At 31.4% G+C, this 14,122-nt stretch overlaps 1 protein-coding gene across 1 annotated transcript in view; it reads right to left on the reverse strand.

Annotated features, from left to right (window-relative positions):
- Window positions 1-9,245: 9,245 nt before the first annotated feature.
- The window catches only part of LOC124356881 (protein zer-1 homolog), a 43,392-nt gene continuing 38,515 nt past the window's right edge, over window positions 9,246-14,122 (reverse strand). The window contains exons 9-10 of the mRNA XM_046808157.1: window positions 13,037-13,289; window positions 9,246-9,779 (exon numbers count right to left, since the gene is read on the reverse strand). Coding sequence (XP_046664113.1) covers window positions 9,589-9,779; window positions 13,037-13,289 — 444 coding nt within the window. The 3' untranslated portion in view covers window positions 9,246-9,588. The remainder of the gene's footprint in view (window positions 9,780-13,036; window positions 13,290-14,122) is intronic.

Below are 14,122 nucleotides of genomic sequence, written 5' to 3' on the forward strand. Positions count from 1 at the left end.
TTATGCAGGGTATGTAAAATGTTTAGAAATACCTTGATATATTTTAATCTTACCAGATAAAATCTAAAATTTTTGCACTATTTATGTAACTTTATTAACTACTTTTTTATGCAATAACAATAACACGAATACATTAGGAGGACAGTCCATGGGACTATCATGGTAACTATAAATGGAAGCTTCGGTCAATATGGACATCATTTTAAGAAAATAATGCCGCAAACCACACTTTATAAAATTTATTCATTACAAAGTGCTGACTTGAAATTAAACCTATATTGAACCAATAAAGAGCCACTACTTTCTATACAATTAACGTTTTAGGAACCACTCATAAAATTGGAATTAAAAAATTTAATTTTGTAAAAGTATTGAAACTTTGAATATCTAATTTTGGTCATTAAAATAGTATTTGGATGTTTCTATAACCACTCCAAAATATCCATTATCCAAAAATCTTGTTAAAGTTTCTGATACAACATATAGTTTGTTTCTTCGTTAGTTATACATAAATAAATATCTGTTTTACGATGATAACAAGGTCATCACAAGGATGTCAAGATACTACAATGCCATTCCGGCACTGGTTTTTAGAAAACAATCAATTCAAGTTCTGTCATAAGTGATTTACTTAGTGGAAAATTTGTTTTATTACTATACTGTAAGAATAAACAATACCATTTCAATTACACAAGTACTTTGTATAACAATAGAAAATATCACACAATGAATATCTTGTTTGAGCAACTATCTTTCCAGTTTAGTATGCCAAAACAACATCTTACAGGCTGTTACAAAAATACTTTGAAAATTACAAATACATCCAATATTTCCATAAAAACATTGTATATTCTACAATTCAATGAAATTATTAAACTTGTTTACAATTAATATTTTCTCCACAGACTACTTCACCAAAAAGTGTGCTCAGCATAATTTTATCTTAAATGAATTAAAAAATGCCTTTATTAAAGAGGCACAGTTATGCTGTTTGCCAAGCCCTCTATACCACTCAACCTCATATAAATATTAAAAAATTGATAATAACTGAAAACAGAAAAAGTAAAATTTAAAATACAATACTTTATATAGAGAATTATTTAATTTATTTAAAATTGACTTATGAACTTATTGAAATATAACAAATTCTTGATTTATTAATTAGAATTGATCATAAAGTGGCTCCCCTTCTTGTAAGCCCTGTATCTGCTTCTAATATTGAAGAAAAAATCTTGTGACCATATGTTTCTGACAAAAACACAGATTATAAAATTAGTTGTGAAAATGAATAGATCTTGTTGGTTAAACAAATGGTGAATCCCTACAATACTTACCATTGTATGTATTCTCCTTTGACTCTTATTCAACTCTGTGATTTTTTTGTTTGAATTTTCCACTATCATGAATGTGCTATCATGTTTCTATAACTAACTATTTTTTATTTTAAACTAATTTCCAAACAATTCAACATAGAATAAAGAATATATACCGCAGAGGGCAAACCATGTTAAAATTAATACAGAAATTATATTAGTGCACCTGGCAATCTTGTTATAAATAAATAAGAATTTGTTGTCATTGAGCTTTACATTCACGCAACAAAGTAAATCTGTTATATTAATAACTTTAGGACAAAGTCAGCATACAATAAAATCCAGAAAATCTAAAAACAACTACAGAATAAATAAATAAAGACCAACTATAGAAACAACCTAACAAAAAAAAAAAAAAAAAAAACACATTTTATGTGGTACTTTCCCTAGATCAGAGAAGCGTGGTATCTAGTTTCGGAAACAACACATCAATTTTAAATACATAAAATACTTTGTTGGTTATACCAAAAACTTAATTGTCCTGCTAATTATGAACTACAAACATTTAATCCTAATTATCGAATTATATTCAATTCCACTTCGGTTTATTATCACACAATATAAATTTTAGTTGCCCTACAAGTAAAAGGACTGAAGTACAAAATTGTATGTAATAAATATACATCATTGTGTATGCATAAAATATAAATAAGTAAAAAATGGCCATATGTCTAAACCAATTAATTAATCTTAAACCTATAAAACGACAGATATTTTATAAAAGATCTCAACAAAACTGATGTAAACCATACCATCGATATATACCTCAGTGTGGGGAACAGTACAAGAAAATTAAGCCCAAATTTAAAGGAGGTTATTAAGTTCAAAAGCGTTTTAGACCATGTTTAAGTTTTTGCACTGACCAAGTAATTTATCGTTGTTAAGAAGTGTTGCCACATTCAGGTCTTTTATTGCATTATAATGTGCATTGTTATAAAGACACATAATTATGTGATGCCATCTTAACAAAAGGGTTAAATATAGACACAAAAGTTGAGTAACAAAAATCCAATTGCGCAAGTATAAGTATGTTAGGCAACTCAAAAATCAAAACAGACATTCTACACAAAGCCTGTTCCTTTAGTTTGTAATGTGTTCACTGACATTGTTCATCTTCTGCCAAAAGTGAATGTCTCATTAAACACAAAATTTTAAGAGATGTGAACAAGCAGATGACAGATAAATTAAGATTATAAAAAACTCTAAAGGTTTAGTAGTGAATTTTATTATTTTGAACATGTTGCTAAAGAAGATAAAAGATGCTCAGAATGAAAACCCTCCTCTGAAAAGTACACCAGTCCACTAAAATTTGAGATTGCCGGTTAAAGTACGCTTACAACCGTCAATATTTTGAGGTTATGTTTATACCTTTTCACAACTGACAATTTGATTCATACAAAGGTGAGCATTGAATGCTTGGAATTTATGATGATAAGGGTTCTGGAAATAACAATTATCTATGAGCTGTGCCTAGAAAAAACAGGACTGAGGCTGAAAAAATGTTACTTACAAATATTTAAAAATCTGATACTATCTCCTTAAATGTACTAACCTCCTCGGTGCCTACTGAATTTCCCACTGTGCATGAAAATGCTGCAAATCATTGTGCACAAACCTGTGCATGACTGCCATCATGCTTTATATACTTTTCTCAAACTTATTCCTTTCAAAGCTGATTTGACCTTAAGGTATATAAAAATCACAGAAAGCTAAGTCAGTTGAGGTGGTTGGATTGTCGAAGACAGAGATCTTGTGCTTGGCTAAAAATGTCTTGACTGACAAAGCAATGTAAGCTGGGGTATTGTCCTGGTAGAGCATCCATGACTTGCTTTACCACACATCGTTCTACTTTCTCAGTACATGCTCTTGTCTATTCATTCCCTCTGGTAATCAATATGCATAATCCTTTTGATATAAAAAAAATCATCATTGCCTTGGATTTTTATATTGTCATTCGTGTCCCTTTTACCAAGGAAATTTCCAATGCACCGATTGAGGTTTTGTTTTAGGATCGTAAGAAAATAATTTTGAACCCAAAAGCAAAAACATTTTTTAAGAAGGTTGTATCACTTTTGATGTTTTTTAGGATGTCAGAATAAATCGTTCTTTGGCATTTTTTCTGTTCAGGTGTAAGACATTTTGAAAACATTTTTGAACACACTTTGCTCATGTTGAAAACATGGCGTTATCCATCACTGACATTTGCATTGAATAATGTATTGCAATTTTTTTATTTTATCCATATAATAGATCAAATAAACGTGTCATAATATTGTTTTTACCACGTTTTGCATTGATTCTGAAGCAAGGGAGATAAAAAAGTTATAACAGTCAACTGTGAAAGCTTTATTTTTAAAACTATAATTAAAATCCAAAATTACATCAACATTAAGGTTAGACTACATAAATAAATACTACAAATAAAACATTCATTACCAAACCTTTTTGTTTTTAATTGAACACAAAAAGGCTCATTTCTAAACTAAACAAAGACAAAATAGTATCAGTTTGGTAAAAGCAATGTGTTCATAATTCTTTACACATAAAGATCAAACTATAACAATAAATAACAAAAATCACTGTGGTATCGAAATAAAAATTTGTTTACATGGTGATAAATTGATAAGCTAAATCACTGACATTTATTAAAACCAACTTCATAAATTGACCAAACAAATAGATCCAACTAACTTTTACTCATGTTTATTTGAACTGCCAAAGTCGAATTGTAATCTCAAACTACTTCTTTAACTTTCACCACCTTTATTAATAGACCTTTGTTGGATGATTTTAGGATTTTAAAATTAATTTTGGTTATGTTATTATACTTTTTAATTTTAGAGACATAATCTTTTATGAATACTTCCTTAAGGATAGAACAAATTGGAAAATGGAATTATAGATGTTAAAGTAGGAATTTTGGACAATCTTTTTAAGCAAGCCCAAATAAAAATGGCTGAAGACAAATATGTGAACTTTTTACATTATGTATAAGAAATATAACATTGAAGAATTACATGTTTTTAATAACAGATTATTCAGGAAATTCACTTTTTACAAATAAAATTACCATTCCACCTAGACATCTTTCATTTTCATACAGTGCAAAAATCCATACCTTTATCTTTCACCATTTTTATCTGGGCCTGATTATAAAATGCTCTTAAATATTCTCTTGAACGGCTTAGTTGTGGAGATATTTTGAATATTTTAATTCCTTTTTCTTTAATGTTCAGAAGAAATCTAGAAGATTTTATGTGGCACTCATTCTGCTTAGAGTATTTCTCAACTCAGATAAAAAGTTCTCAAAAGAATTGTGATGATCACTTATAAACTTTATAGCCAGTTAACATCTAGGCACTTTACACTTGCATATCTTAATTCTTTGTTAGGAAGCTTACCAATACAACCAGTGAGATCTCCACTACATCGCAAATTCTTCTCAAATTTGGCACATACGTGTTTTAAAGTTGTGAGTCGAACATCACACTTGAAAACTCATTTGATTGTTCAATCCAGAACATTATTTAACAATGAGTTAAAAGTTACATAATTACGTAAACTGAAGAGGTTACCAGTATATTCATCCTATATTGTTTAAGTCACAAACTGTTGAAGTAGCAATGCAAAAAGGCTTTCTTTACATAGTCACCACAAGTTTTCATTATTTACCTACAACCTTAAATAATAATTTATTTTGAGTATAAAATTGGGTATAAATTTAAGACGAAAGATTTTGTTAGACTTAACCCTTTGAGTACCATAGTGGCAAATTTTACATACCAACTGTAAAAATAAAAAATCCATGTTAATGTATTTTTAGTTATGATACGTCATATTTATCAGTCTTAAGCATAACAAGTATTCCAAAATCAATACTCTTCATTTAATATTGTCGGATGTTAAGAGAAATTTTCTATACAAAATTAGAAAAAGACATATTTTTACAGTTTTGTTATAGTTTGGAAATAAAAAGTGTATATTTTTTTACTGAAATCGATCGCATATTACAGTTATGCATTATTAAATTTTATGCTGAAAAACATTTATTAACTAAATATAAAATACACAAGAGCTATTCAGAAAGTAGATTATGTTTTGATATAAACAAAGTATAAGAAAACAATTGTATTATATAAATTATACTATTTTTCAACAAAGTTACCATACAAATTTAGGCACTTATTATAGTGGTGAACAAGTTTTGTAATTCCAGCATTGTAAAATTCTGCCACCTGATACTACAAGCAGATAGTCACACCCTCCCACAGTTGCATCAAAGCGCTGCGTTGCAAGCCAGGTCTTCATTGCTGAAAACAGGTGGTAGTCGCTGGGTGCAAGGTCTGGACTGTAAGGTGGATGTGGAAACCTCTCCACTTAAAATCTAGGACTTCTCGAGTTTGATTTGTCGTGTGTGGTCAGTACGCATCTTGCACAAAACTTATGGCACTAACTTCGGCATAACAAACTCCTTGAAATTTGAGAAAACTAAGAGAGAGTTCTGTTATTGTGAATCAGCGATCTTCTTTAATCTTCTCATCAACTTTAGGGACGATTTCAGCGGTCACAATGCTTGGCTCTCCACTTTGTTCGCTATCATATGTACATTAGTTCGGCCATTTCAAAACCTAATGCACCACTGATCACCTTCAGTAATCACATTGTTCGCATGAACTTCACAGAGTTGGCAATCTCAATTGGTTTATTGTGCTTAGTATTACCAACAAAACCCGTATTACCGACCACACTTCATAACTCATGGTATTTTCAATTGAATTTTATTATCACATTTTCATATGTAATTTAAACTGCTATTGTAAAACAACAAGGAGCGACAGTAACGTCTCACTAGCAAGGCTGGATAGCCACTGAACGGAGAAATACCCTGACATCAAAATGGCCGCAATAGCAGCTACAGATTAAAAAGTAAACTACTTTTTGATTAGCCCTTGTATGTATGTATATATATATATATATATATATATATATATTTATTTATTTATAGTGTAAATGCAGTTATTTATGAATGCAAATAAACAATAATGAAAAATTGTGACAGCTGTGAATATGATAAAACTATTATAATTATATGATATTTAAAACAGTAAAGTAATGATGATTACATATGAATAAATTTAATTTGTAGACTTAATAATACGAAAAGAATTGCAATAACAAAATAAAAATATAATTAGTTAATTAAAATGTTACGTAAGATAAATTTATTAATCATTTAAAGAAATAAATAATGTTAAAACAAAAAAAAATAAACCATCAACTTATTTATTTAACAAGTAACCAACTCCAGGTATTTAAAGTACGGAAAATGTTCAACAAACATATAATTAATTCCTTTTACTTTTGGCTTGCACAATCTTGAGTCAAACACTTAACGCTTTGTAAGATTTAAGACAAAACTTCTAAGATTGTCATCTAAAATTAACTTATAGTAACACAACTGTGGAATAAACTGATCAAAATAGGCCAATAAACTTTCAAAGACGTTTTTAGGGGTGAAATCTAAACACTAGAGAAATAACAAAAGCAACAAAATAGTTATATACAACATATATGGTTACCAAAGGTGAATATAACGATCCTGGCGCCATAGCCAATCTTGCAGCTAACCGTCTGAGCAAGTTCGGTTAAGATACACTAAGCGCAACTGGCTTGGCCGGCTGCACAATCTACAGTGGTCAAAGGGTTAATGGTCTAAGTGAATAGGTCAATTTATTTTTTCAAAAATGATTCATATGTAATTTATAAAGTAAAACTATTAAAAATAATTGCATATTGTTCAAATATTATTCGCCAAACCTTGAATATGGTGTAGGACATTAAAAGAAATAATAGTCTATTACGATATGTTATGTTACTATACGTTGATTAACTCATTACAAATCAAGTTCCCTGAGCGCGCTTGCCAGTGACTAATTAATTTATCATCGTTACTCTTTACATAAGTTACTCTTTTGTAATGTATAACGATGGCAAATGTCCGAAACCCTACTATCCTTTCAAATCATCTATCATCAATAACATATTTGAAACAAAGAATTGTTTGTGATGCAGCATGGCGGCTGAACTACAATGGCACATAACATCGCATCACTTCCAATTTTGGTTTTAAATATATTACTTGCACCTTCATACTGAAGCAGATCTGAACTCAGTCATGTGTTGATTTATGACGGTTGGGATTGAATCTGGAATGTGTGATACACTAAAAATAAATAAATAACTAATGTTATTCTTTTTATTGTTGTTTTGTTTGACGATGTGTGGTAAGCGTATGTGTACCGCAGCCACCAGTACCGGCAGAACATTCATCAAATTTAAAAAAATAATTTCTTCTTCCAAAAACAGAAAACTAATTAAAATTTGGCAAAAACAAATTTTTAAAACTCTAAATGCATGATAGTTGTATCCAGGCTACATTTTCATCAGAGCTTTAAGAGTTAACTTAAATATAGATACATTTATCCAGAATGTTAGGATGATATTTGGTACTTAGAAATATTTATTATTTTTAAAGCACTGACTTAAACATTTTAAATATTAAATAGATTAACAAATCCTCAAACAACTAGAGGGCTGCTAGAATAAACACAGTGGTATAAAAAGTGGAGGACTTTTTAGATTTATTTTATTTTCAACACATTTTCAAGGTTTGGCAAATCCAGTGTAGAAAGAAAAACATTCAATCAGCCCAACCTATCAATTTGACATCCAAATGCCATTTACTTTTCACAGCCGTACAATAAATCTTATGCTATAACACTATAGGCTGATAGAATGGAGTAACGAAAGGTAACTTGGTATTGCTTCATCCTGCTCTAATATCTGATGGCAGTTTACATAAACACACAAAAAATACATCTGAGTTTTTCAAACCCTAGCATAAAAAAATCACTTACTATTGCTAGAAAACATTTAGCTTAACACAGCAATCCCCAACTTAGAAATTCAAATTGAAAATATCAGTAAACTTTAGCAATTTTACGCTTAAGTAACAGATATTAGTTCTTAAGAGGCCTTAGAGGTTAGTTCCTGTGTAACCGATGTCTTCTGTAAAATGATTTAAACGACATCAAAACATTACCAGCTTGATCAAAGTATGGAGATTATTTCAATTGAAAGGCTTAAAACTGAAACTTTTCCACATGTTTTAGTTTTAAAAATGTGTACTAAAGATCGCATAATTATATAAAAGAGCAATTTTATGTCTAATGAATATGAAAATTGTAATAGTATGTCATCCTTGATTTATATTTCTCACCAAAACATTAAATGTTGCAAGTTCCAAATAAAATCAATAACTACATAACAGTTATTGTAATGTACATGAAAAACTCCAATATAGTCACATAATCTCTGCTTGATCGCATGTTTTCTGCAAAACAGATAAATAAAATTAAATGTACATGTACTTTTTTACAATAACAGCTAATGGTGTTTGTTTATTACAACAGATTAACAGTTGGGACAGATCAGTAAGAGGATCGTCCTCTCTTTTTTTTACAAATGCACTGACTATTTTTGTGCGGGCTGCTCTAGTTGAAATAATTGTGATAGTAAATAACTACATCACTGATCATCAAACGATATATAAACACTTTCACATATTACATATTTTCTATAGTACTTCCGGGATTGCTTTATGTGCCAAACCTAGGTGTCAATAGAGATAATAATAAAATTTAAAGTGTTATGAAAAAGTAAAGCCCTAATTCTGGCTAGGTAAAATCCCAATTTTTAATGGAATTTATTTTGAAAAACTCAGGTGTTTCAGTATTTTGCAAAGATTTAGTCAGCCAAAGAACAAACTAAATTACTGTTAGTCAGAATGTGTTAATCAAACACCACTATAAATGAGTATGATAATTAAAGGTAATATTTATGCATTTATCACAACAATTTTTACAAAATAATATTTTAACTACTGTGCATTAATCGGAACAAACAATTTTAAAGAATATGTGTAAAGCTATATGTACAGTGTTGTCCTTCATATTATATTGAAGTCTGTACAAATTTACAAACACCTTGCAAAAATCGTCTTAAATTATTAAAACCTACAATGAAAAATCAACAATGAAGACTATATAAAATAAAACTATCTGTATAACAAACTTTTTTCTTGGCAACAAATAAAATATTGTTTTTTTTTTTAATGAAATTCCTTAAAAGTAACATTATCACAAATGGAAACTGATTAACCATCGAGTTGATATGAGGGCTGCGGTGTCTCCATCTCCACAATCCCCTTCTCTTTGTACTGCTGGCAATGGTTTAGAACCTGCCTGGCTAGTTCTTTGATGCGTTTGTAAGGCCGATCATCTCCTACCACCTCCTCCAGGATCTCAATCCCACCTTCAGTTTCAACAAGAGAGCAGTATTTATCAGCTGAAACAAAACAAACAATTGCTGAAAGGTTTATATGATTTCACTGTTAAATTGGAATATTTGTGCTGTGTATTTACTGTATAACCAAGTTTTAATTATAAGTTTGGGTAAATATTTACTTAGCCAATTCAGAATATTTGTTGTTTTTCAAAACGAAAATGATTAATAAATTAATTAAAAATAATTAATTGAAAGCTAAAAATATTATAATCTCACCTAACCGTATTATTAAGTATTGTATATATTAAGTAGCAGAGCAACAACCAACAAGGCAAGTGTACAGAGAATTTAAATCCTCATTATGAAGTAAAAGAAAACAACACATCTTTTCTGCCCATTTTGATACAATAATAGTAGAATAATGTGAAATGCACTCACAACACAAATTTTTATAATGCATCAAATATGCAAAAATACCACCATCACAGGAGAAAAAACAATGAGTGTTTCTGTAGATGACTGCAACCAAACCTAACCAACCAGGAAAAGCAACACTGAGATGCCCAAAACAGTTGCGCAATAGCAAACAGGATCAAAATAAAAAAGAAAAAACAATGTAGCATTTTTACCATGGAGGTAGAAATGATGAATAAACTTCACCATGGAGGAAAAAATTGTGGGAAAAAATAACAACAACAAAAGACAGAACAATGTACAAAAAAACTCCTAAAATTACCTTCAAATACAGTTGGTAGACCTACTGTTTCTGCTCAAACTTTCACATGGATGTTGACAACCCTCTTATGCCTACAAATGTTTAGTTTTTTATCCACCCCTAACCAGAAACCCTGATTCCTTGGATCGATGAAATCATTAATATATAAGCTAAAAATAAAAAAGTGTAATAATATTTTTGCAATATTAGGTTTGCAATCACCTACAAATTCTTTCTGAACATGAAAGTATACTATTTGCCAATGGTGCAGAGTAGCGGGCACAACGGTTATCACAAGATAACTGGATCAAGCAACGTCGAGCGTGGCTGCTGCTTGGATGGGTGACCGTTGAGCGATCCTGCCCTTGCAAGCAGCCCACCTGCCCGGCCAATGGTGGGTGGCCCTTTAAGGTGTTGGTCCCCAGGTTGTGTTAGAGAGGGCTTCTTAACCCTAACTTCGCCTGGTAAAATAAGACTTTTATTTTAAGAACTTGTTACAATGGTTTTAATTTGTTTTAGGTGATGTGGCTAAAGTAAAGAAAGGATGTAACCATTCAAACTCATTAAGCAAGTCCACCACCACAAGTTTGTGTGACAAGCTACAGTACAAAGAGAACAATGCCAATAAAACATGCTCCGGACTGTGCTACCTCTACACCTTATGGAGATACCTGATGCCTACGTACTCACAGGGATACTGGATTCTAGATGAAGACATCCCATTGTTGATGTGATGGTTGATCTCAATGTCTAGCATCATATTATTGTAATATAAGTTCCCAGCACCTCTGTCCCTCCCAACACAGTCTAGTCCTCTCCCACACCTCCGCTCATATCCAGTCTATTTAACTTTTGTCTTGTGTGTATTCCAGAGAGTCTACCCGATCAATCTGAAGAGAATAGAGACTTTCTGGTGACCTTTAGTAATTAAAATCCATAACAACGAGTGCTTTACCAAAAAATCCTAAGAAAATATTTCGTCCCAAGTCTAAGCGCAATAAAAGTGAGAATAAGTACCTCTGAATGTGAGATATAAAAGAATTTTTTATAAAAATCTTGTACTTGTCTTTACCATTTCTGAACCACAGGTGGATGATATTGTGTTTAGCTAGTGATAAGACAGCATACTACAACATTAGCCTGGATCTGCTGCTAATTGCTAAATGTACAAGAAGTTGCATACCTGTTCCTAGTACATGTCATGTTATTATATGATTCCCTAGTTGTGCCAATATTCTATGTGGGATAAAACTATGAAGTGATCAATTTATTTTTAGTTAGTTCTAGTTGAGTCAGTTTCTGATAATGTCTCCCGCCTCGTGGTCACGCTTAACCTGTTTACGAGTGCACACGGCATTTGCCGTGCCGCTATGACGTTCCATACTGAGTGCTTCATTGACCAGTGACAGACTTTTAGGGAGTAAAATAAAAAAACTTTTAAATGTTAATAAACTTGTTTATTGTAGTTTAAATGTATATAAAAATACATTGTAGATTGTTAAAAGCAATAATCTCGTTTTAAAACTTTGCTAGTGTGTGATACTGCTTAAAACAAGGATATATACAAAGGGCGACCTCACATGTTGAAAATTCATGGTTTCTTTTCTTCTTTGTCCAGTTCCAGTGGTGTGTTTGCACACATAGCACTGCCTGAGTAGTTTATGCTTCTTTGTGTCATTCTGGGGGAGTGGCTTTATAAAATGGTGACCTTGGAGGCGTAGTGGGTCTTGTGTCCCGCCTCCGTAAAATAGTTTTAAAAGTCATCACCAGGTGCCACCACGATACAGGACTAGCAACACTGTACAGCGACACTATTAGGAACAACTGAAAAGTTCCAAAAATCTCCGCTAGACGTCACAGTAAGTCAGTGAGAACGAACTGACAGTCATTAGTCTGCAACGGAAAATGCTGTGCTCCCTCATATGGGACCAAACGGCAAATGCCGTGCGCACTCATTTGTGTATGTTTTGCGGCACTCGTCAACAGGTTAAACCCTCAAATTTACTTTAAACATTAATTTTGGGTACTTTCTGATTAAACGGAGGCCACCCGTTTAATGATTGAAAAAGTAGGTGTATAAGTAAAGTTTGATTATGAACACAAAAACTATACCTTTATTAAGTATTTTATTACAACATTATAAATACACATTTATATTTGAGTGTTCCAAAACTCGTCAAAGTCGGTGATAAGTGTGACGAAAGCGTTGTTACCAGCCAACGAGCACCACATGTATTAGCAAGATAGGAATCTAAATGATGGCAAGTCGTGCCCGATGTTTTTTATTTCCACAAAATTGTAGTTATAGTTAAATTTTAAATATTCATAGCCTTCGTTTCTATATCCATAGTTTTTCTGTAAAATAACAGTTAGGAATTATTAATTATGAATATCTATAGGTCAAATGTTTTTATATATTCAATAGTTTAGGTATTTATAATCGATAGTTGGTTTGATTGTTGTGGTGGATGCTTATTATACTGCAGCCAAATTGTTTTGGTTTAAAAATTAATTGTTTTATATCACATCTTTAAAAATTAAATAAGTCGTGTACAAAAATAATAATTTAATGTAATAAATGTAACCACCACAATTTACTCACGATAGACTCGGGTCAGGTTGGCTAGTGCCCAGACTGCCCAGTGCTGACACTCGGGAGTGTGGCGCACTCTGGCCAACTGCAAGATCGGCTCAAAGCTTCGGTAGTTGATGTTGCGCTCGGTGTTCAAGTTCCAGTTGTCGATGGCCCTCACCATAGCATCCAGCACGTCCTGACGATCTCCACATTCGATTCTCCAGGCCTGTGGCCCGTCTGACGCCAAGTGGGACAGAACTCCGGCTGCATTGTAGCTAACCTGAACACATTCATTGAGGAGTGTTTCTATTGTCAACATTTAAATAAATTGTTAATAGTAAGAAAGGGAAAATAAAGTAAAGTGGGAAATGGAAAAGGAAGAAAGGATAGACAAAGGAGATTTGTATTCCAATTTTCACTTTTTGCAACTCTGGTGATATTGCACTGCTACAGTAGCGTTCTGCTCCAAGAAGATCAAGAAGCAGGTGAACTGCCTTGAAACACACCCCACTTAATTGTGTCAGTAGAGAATAGCTATTTAAGAGTAATTGGATAGAAGATTTTGAACTGGAGAGTCTAAATATCATTGTCAATAGTATAGATGTACCAACTACTTCACTGAAATCCCACATCAAGATTTATATAGTATGACACAAAACAGAGTAATATTAAAATATTACTAACTAAATACTAATAATAAATGCTTTATCAATTAAAATGGCTTATTAATTATGTCATTCATGAGCTTGCTTTTTTTACCTGAATCTAAAAATATGTCAATTCAATTTTTATTCTATGCCTATTTTTACATCCTCTTAATAGTATGTTTATAATCCACATTTAATTCCTTTATTGATCTATGCAAAACAACTGTTAAAGAGTTATATGCATTATTTGTTTTTAAATGATTTCATAAATTATTTAATTTTTCTAAAATGCTGGAAATAAATTTCATGACTTGTGTTATTTTTTTAAATATGTCACATTGTAATAATTATACTGAATTTTTCAAAATGTAGACATTTATAGTTGTTGGAAATGAACTCTTTAAGATTAATTATATCAACAACTTCTGAATATTTAGTTCATTTAGATTTAGAAAACTGATGAAAT

The sequence above is a fragment of the Homalodisca vitripennis genome, chromosome 1, assembly GCF_021130785.1.
Source record: "Homalodisca vitripennis isolate AUS2020 chromosome 1, UT_GWSS_2.1, whole genome shotgun sequence".
In the NCBI taxonomy this organism is placed as follows: Eukaryota; Metazoa; Arthropoda; class Insecta; order Hemiptera; family Cicadellidae; genus Homalodisca; species Homalodisca vitripennis.